Source organism: Poecilia reticulata, linkage group LG19 (assembly GCF_000633615.1).
Source record: "Poecilia reticulata strain Guanapo linkage group LG19, Guppy_female_1.0+MT, whole genome shotgun sequence".
Taxonomy (NCBI): Eukaryota; Metazoa; Chordata; class Actinopteri; order Cyprinodontiformes; family Poeciliidae; genus Poecilia; species Poecilia reticulata.
The window spans coordinates 1,495,631-1,502,901 of record NC_024349.1 but is presented as its reverse complement, the minus strand read 5'-3'; the positions used below and the strand labels follow the sequence as shown (position 1 = coordinate 1,502,901).

Here is a 7,271-nt window from a genome sequence, read left to right as displayed (position 1 = left end):
CAGTGTGAACCAGATCTTGTCAGTGTGAACCAGACGTGAACCAGATCCTCATGTGGCGCCTGTCCTCCCTCAGAGCGGGTCCTGAAGCTGATCAAGACGACCAGCGGACGGTTCCAGGACTTCCTGCAGCACAGCGACGGCCTGCAGACGTGCCGCTTCTCTCCGTCCGGGTCACTTCTCTTCTCCGTCGCGTACGACGAGGTTCTGCTCTGGGACGTGCCGGGCCTCTGACCCAGCCTCTGTTTCTGTAGATTTATTTATCCGTTTATTGTTCCACAGATTTTTATGAATCTAAATTAGATTTTTATGTGTATAGTTTTGAAAATAAACCTTTTTTATGGGAGAGATTCTGCTGTGTGGCTTCTCAGTTTCAGCGTTCGGGTCTGTGGGTTGGAATCGAGGTCTCATGACATTAAAGCAAATATTCTTGGAGTGAATGTTCCTGCTGGAGCACAATCATCTGTTAAAGGCTTTAGAAACTGGCGGCTAGCCGTTATTATGAGCCCAAACTGACTGCAACTGCAGCATGTCGGCTGTTTCTACAGGCGCAGCCTTGCAAATATATCCAGATTTTTTACATTTTATCCTGTTACAAACATCAACCTACAGGTATTTAAATGGGTCTTTATGTGGGAGACCTAAAGGATCAGGAAAATTCACATTTTTAGACAAATAACTGCTGGAAACTGAGGTTTTAACTTTGATACCCAAAAATAAAATGACTAAAAAGTGAAACAAAACTGCAGCTGCAACTAACAATTTATCAATTAATCGATTATATCAAAGATTAATCGGATAAACAATGCTGGTTTTTCATTTAAGCCTTTTTACTATACATTAGAAATACATTAAAAGGTACAAATAAACAATTTAATACCTTCTTTAGATACAAAAATAAACTATTACCTAAAATGCAATAATGGTGTCCCTTTAGTGAATGGCCTGAAAGTTTACTTTGAAAATGAAACTATTAAGCTAATTAATATATTTTAATATGCTCTTTTATTTTTTGTTTTTTTATATATAGATTTGCTGTTAATTCATTAAAATCACATTTCAGAGGGGTTTTTTTATAGAAAAAATGATTTGGAAGTGTTTATTGTGCTTAAAAACTATTTTTTATTGTTATTCATTTGTTTGTTTTTTTCCTTTAAAAAAAACTATTTGCACATTATATATATATATATATATATATATATATATATATATATAGTCTGATGGCGTAAAATCTAAGTCACATTATGATCAGGCAGTTCATACTGGAGTAGTTTTTTGTTTTTTTTACAAATACTTTTTTAGTCTTACTTGAATAATTTCTTAGTTTTTGCTTTATTTACTGGTATTGCTGCTGTTTTAGTTCTGTTTTTGGATCGTCTACCACCAACAGCAGCTTAGAAATCATGTTGCACATGTTCCCCCTATGCGCCATATTGGATTGTGGTAACCACTCTGTCCAGCAGGGGTCGTAGTTCTGCGCCCTCCGCTTCGTGAACCGGAACAGCAAACGGGTTTCACCTTGGGTGGAAATCGGCGTGAAAAGGCGCACGTTTGGGTTTATCTTGAAATTTTGACGTTCAAATGAAAGATAAATGTCTGCGTAGCAGCTCGGCCCGGCTAGCTCTTCTTCCCAGAGTGAGGAAACATGAAGCAAGACGTCAGGATACTTTTACTGGGGGAACGTAAGTATCCAACTCTGACAGCTGACAAGAAGCTACACGGCTAGCAAACATTAGCCGTAGCAGCTAACTAACTTTGGTTGTTCCGGAAGCTGCATCGTTTAATATTTCTGAAACGGTTCCACGTTTAACGATAAAATTATGCTTTGGCAAATTTGATGTGTTTAAAGTATTAATTTCCTAAATGGCAGCTTTATGAGTTTTAGCTGCTAAGTTTAAACTGATGGTTAAGCTAACTGGTGCAAACCTTCAGTGCATTTGTATTATAGTCACTGAAAACGACACACATGAAACTTAAATCTTATACACAAGTTAGTCATAGTTTAAGATTCGAACATTTTCTAATTTATCCTCATTTCCACATTGCTTTTGGTTTGTTTATACTATTTTTAATAACTACAGTAACTTTTCCTATGTTGTAAATTTGCTGTTTTTATATTTTTACCTCAGTTTGAACGCGCTTTGTCACTTTATCCTATGTTGACCTGTGATTTAATTTGTGAAGAATAATCTAATCAGACTAACAAAAGTATAAGGTTATTTTCTAAATCAGATTTTTCAAAGAACAAAAATATGAAATTAATCAAATAAAGGCAAAATAAACATATTTCCAAATCAACTTTTTTCATAACGAGCAGTTAAAGCACTTAATGTATAAATGTTGCAACATTTATACATTAAGTAAAGAATGTATGAATTTTACTTAATGTAAAATTTATACATACAGTAAATGTGTTTACTGTAAATTCACTTGACCTCCAAATGGTGCAGCAGGATAACAAAGCTGGTGTATGAACAGGAGGTCTCACTTAAACTTAAGCTGCTGGTTTGTATTTGGTGCATTTTGGGATAAAATGTGTTTTTTCTTCATTCAGTGAAGTTATCTCAGCACTACCTTAAAATATTATTTAAGTAGAAAAGAAAAAAAATTAATACATCAAAACTTTTCCCATAATTATATTTCACTAAAGTAAATAGCTGGTTGCTACATCAGATCACGTCTGGCTTGTTCTGTTATTCGGGACTCACCGTCCTGCATGCTTTTATATATTATATTACTTGTATCTCCAAAATACTGTGATCTATTTACTCAAAACTTCTATTTTTGGGGGAAAAAAGTGCAGAAAAGTCACTTTAAAACAAACTTTTAGGCTACATTTTCTGCATCAATGCAGTTGAAAATGCATTTCAAAAGGATATTCACAGGGACCCGCCATGTTTATTCTATATCATATTGGTCCATATTCCTACAATAATGTGAAGAGTATTTAAGTTTTTTTAAAGCAATGCTTCACTGTTTCTGCAGCCAAGGTGGGGAAGACGTCCCTCATCATGTCTCTGGTGGGAGAAGAGTTTCCAGAGCGGGTAAGTGTCGCTGCTGCCAGGGTTTCACTTTAAAATGCATATTTCTGACAAAAAGCACCAAATGGACCTTCTGCTACGCCCAGTGAACTCCAGTTCATCTTTAAAATGCATTTCTGGTGATTTTTTAAAATAACTTTTTCATTAATAAGTCATAAAAAACTGAAATTCGATACGACTTTCTTCCGTATCGATTTGAGTTTGAACGTTTTTGGTTGAATCTTAATGGAATAAATGTGTGAAAAATGTTTGAATTCCAGTTTTTGTTCCTATTATTTCTGTTTTCTAAATGTTTTGTTCTTTTGTCCATCCATGAGCCAATTAATCAGTTTCCCATAAGGGTGAAGTGATTAATCGATTAATCGTCATTAATGATTAATCATGTTTGTTGTTGACAGTTAGTTGTTTCAAGTTTACAATTTTGCCTCAAAACGGCTAAAACTGGATAAAACAGGAAAATTACAGCAACAGTCCGACTTAAAAAAAATAAAAATCAATAGTTATCGATATCGACTGATATTAAACGTATCGTGATATGTTTTCAGCCATGTTGTCCAGCTCTACTGCGGACGGAGAACTCTGGCGTAACATTATGACCTGAAACACTTGTCTGCTTTTATTGTGAAGGTTCCACCCAGAGCCGAGGAGATCACCATCCCGGCCGACGTGACTCCTGAGAAAGTTCCCACTCACATCGTGGATTACTCCGGTACCGGAGCTGCAGCACCCGCTGCTGTTAAAATCTAAACTATCATCTGAATGGCAACATTTTAAGTTTTGTTTGGTTTTCTGTTGTTTCCATCAGAAAAGGAACAAAGCGATGAAGTTCTCAGAGATGAAATCGTCAAGGTAAATTCACCGCCATCTATTGATAAAACTCATCCAGCGTGTTTCAGTCGACCAGTAGGAGAAACACGAAGGTTTACAAAAACACAGTGCAGCAGCAGAAAATGCGTTTTTATGCGCTAGAATGCAAACAGGAAATGATGCAATTACCCAATCATTAGCTGTGTTTTCATTACAATAAAAACTGTTGATATTCTGCTAATGTTGAAAAAACAAGATTTTGCCATTGTGCTTTCATTAAATAAGAAATGTAATTTAAAATCTTACCTATTTAAGTTTGTGTATTTAAAACCACTTCCTGTCGTCTTCTCTGTCGTCTCCACCAGTAGTAACATCCATCCGGCTGTATGAACATTTAGAAAAGAGACATCTTGACTTCAGACTTTTTGTCATTTCGGCCATCAAAACATTTCTCTGTCAGGGAGTTAAAATAAAAAATGTTTGTTTTCTTTATTATTAACTTTAAGCTGCTTTAGTTTTTAGATTTTTTTTTACAAGGTAAAACTGAAAACAGAAACTTTAGTTGTTGGTTCAAAGAAAACACGTCAGCAGCTAAGGTAACCAAAAAACACCAACAGAGGTTTTTTTTCCCGTGTGTCGCATCATGTCGGGTCTCTTCCTGAATCTTGGATATTTTTAGCATCTTAAACCTCATAAGCCGCCATCTTGTTTTGCCCAACAGGCCAACGTAGTGTGTGTGGTGTATGACGTCACCAACGAGGACACGATAGAGAAGGTAACGGCTGGACGTCCAGGTTATACCAACCAGCATCACCTCATTCTGCTCAGACTTTCATGGTTTCTCGTTTCCAGATTAAAACCAAGTGGATTCCTCTCGTCAACGGAGACGCAGAGAAAGGAAACAAGTGCGTGTCACGAAGGGAATTCACTAAGGAAAGGGGCGGAGCTAGAGGGGAGCGCCAGGTGATCGACGGGTCGCTACAGCTGGAAACTTTAGCGCTCGAACAGAGTGGAGATGGAGACGGACATGATTTATGGCCGCCGTTTTACAGGATGTGAGATCTCTGTGTCAGGAACGTACTTCCTGTTCAGACTCTTCTTCTGCTGCAGGATGATTTTAGAGAGAGGGAGGCCATTTTTAATCTGATTAGTCATCAGGATTATTGATAAAATCACAGTTTAAATGATGTAACTCATTAAGATTCTTCCCAGTACTGTAGACAGTGATGGCAGGAAGGGTCTCCTGTAGCAGTCTGTGTTACAGCGAATCTGAAGAAGCCTCTGACTGAAGACTGATGAAGAATAAATTAAAATGATTAGTTCCAGTTTAATAACGTTTGGTTCTGTTTACCATGCTGGGCCCCGTTGGATGAACGTCTAGCTCCGCCCCTGGTTAGGAAAATACCTTCAACTGCTGCCATGTTTTGAGTTGCATGTGGAGCATCGTATCAATGTTTTAGCCAAGGGCCGGATCCTCTGTTTCTGTAATAACATGATGGTGTCTGCCAGGGTTCCCATCATCCTGGTTGGGAATAAATCCGACCTGCGCAGTGGGAGCTCCATGGAAACCATTCTTCCCATTATGAACCAGTTCTCTGAGATCGAGACGTGCGTTGAGGTGAAGCTGCTCACTTCCTGCTCCGATATTCTGCTTTAACTTTCACTTCCTGACGCCCGGCGTTCCCGGTTCTCTCCCAGTGCTCAGCGAAGAACCTGAAGAACATTTCTGAGCTGTTCTACTACGCCCAGAAGGCCGTTCTCCACCCCACCGCTCCGCTTTACGACCCCGAGGACAAGCAGGTCTTTTTCTGCCGTCTGAAATAAATGTTTCGTGTTGCAGAAGCTTTAATAACGGTTTGTTTGTTTCTCCTGCAGCTGAAGCCAGCTTGTGTTCGAGCTCTGAGCAGAATATTCTACGTCTCGGACCAGGACAACGATCGGATCCTGAGCGACGCCGAGCTCAACAGCTTCCAGGTTCAGAACCAGCTGCACCTCCATCTGCTAGCTTACTGAAGTATCCATCACTACATGGAGCAAAAGGCTAAAACAAGAGATTTTCTTAAAAAAAAAGAAAACTTTGTCTGTAAATATGTTTCACCCAAAACTACGACTGGACAGCATGGCTGAAAAACTCATCACAGTATAAGTTACATATTGGTCAAAATCAATAATTATTGATTAGTTTTATGTTTTCACTATCTGAAATAAACTCGTGGCGTTTTCGTCCCTGTTTCATCCAGTTTTCATTTTACGATGTTTTTTATTTTCTGCGGTTAAAACGTTAAACTGCTGCTGCGCCAGGCACCCGGCAGCTCGTTGCTAGGCAACCCAGGCACCCGGCAGCTGGTTGCTAGGCAACCCAGGCACCCGGCAGCTGGTTGCTAGGCAACCCAGGCACCCGGCAGCTGGTTGCTAGGCAACCCAGGTGTTTCCAAACGCTTTTGCCAAAATCCCTCAGTTCAAAGTATTCGGGGGCCAAATTTTTTTTTTCCCTCCAATTAAAGACTCAAAATGTGATTTATTTTTATTACATGTACAACAATAAATAAAACATTTAATGTTTTATGTTTGCCTTAATTTTTGGGCTTTTTATTTTCTCTTTTTTTTAAAGTTTATTCCAAAAACACAAAGATGAGAATTTCCTGCTTCAGCCTCTGCTGTGTTAGGCAAATATAACGGATGGAGTTTTTCAGTGAAACATCTCTGGATGTTTGTGGCAAAACTAATTAAATAAAAAGGCTAAAGAAAGAAAACTTGTAGCACTTCACATAAACTCGCGATGAAAAATCTAATCCTAGAACAATTACAAAACGTTACTAAATTATAAATTAGTCAAAGGGCCACATTCGGCCCCCGAGCCACACTTTGGACACCCCAGAGGTAACCGAAGGTTTGGGAGAACTGGAAACGGTTTGCTACCCAGCCGGTTGTTGCTAGGCAACCAAAGAGTGAGTTAGCTTAGCTTAGCTAGCCGTGAGAGGTTCCTCTGCCTTCATCTCCCAGAATGCCTTGCGGTTCGGTGAATATTCTAATATCTGTTAACGCTGATCATGTGTGCAACACAATATTGTCAATTTATTGTCCAGCCGTAGTTTAAATCAAAGTTTTCTTCCTAACGTTTAAAATGTTCCGTTTAGAAATCGTGTTTTGGGAATCCTCTGGCGCCGCAGGCTCTGGAGGACGTGAAGACTGTGGTGTGGAAAAACACCAGCGACGGCGTCCAGGACAACGGCCTGACGCTGAACGGTAGGAAACATCGGGCCGGTGGGGGAACATCGGGCCGGTGGGGGAACATCGGGCCGGTGGGAAACATCGGGCCAGTGGGGGAACATTGGGACGGTGGGGGAACATCGGGCCAGTGGGGGAACATTGGGACGGTGGGGGAACATCGGGCCGATGGGAAACATCGGGCCGGTGGGGGAACAT

The 7,271-nt window shown here is 39.7% G+C and overlaps 2 protein-coding genes across 2 annotated transcripts in view; both read left to right on the top strand.

Moving 5' to 3' along the window:
- The window catches only part of wdr90 (WD repeat domain 90), a 32,305-nt gene extending 31,958 nt beyond the window's left edge, over positions 1-347 (top strand). The window contains exon 33 of the mRNA XM_017310682.1: positions 74-347. Coding sequence (XP_017166171.1) covers positions 74-231 — 158 coding nt within the window. The 3' untranslated portion in view covers positions 232-347. The remainder of the gene's footprint in view (positions 1-73) is intronic.
- Positions 348-1,464: 1,117 nt separating this feature from the next.
- Positions 1,465-7,271, top strand: part of rhot2 (ras homolog family member T2) — a 14,638-nt gene continuing 8,831 nt past the window's right edge. Inside the window, exons 1-10 of the mRNA XM_008436345.2 lie at positions 1,465-1,679; positions 2,983-3,041; positions 3,666-3,747; positions 3,844-3,887; positions 4,567-4,620; positions 4,698-4,750; positions 5,355-5,463; positions 5,544-5,645; positions 5,721-5,819; positions 6,983-7,091. Coding sequence (XP_008434567.1) covers positions 1,643-1,679; positions 2,983-3,041; positions 3,666-3,747; positions 3,844-3,887; positions 4,567-4,620; positions 4,698-4,750; positions 5,355-5,463; positions 5,544-5,645; positions 5,721-5,819; positions 6,983-7,091 — 748 coding nt within the window. The 5' untranslated portion in view covers positions 1,465-1,642. The remainder of the gene's footprint in view (positions 1,680-2,982; positions 3,042-3,665; positions 3,748-3,843; positions 3,888-4,566; positions 4,621-4,697; positions 4,751-5,354; positions 5,464-5,543; positions 5,646-5,720; positions 5,820-6,982; positions 7,092-7,271) is intronic.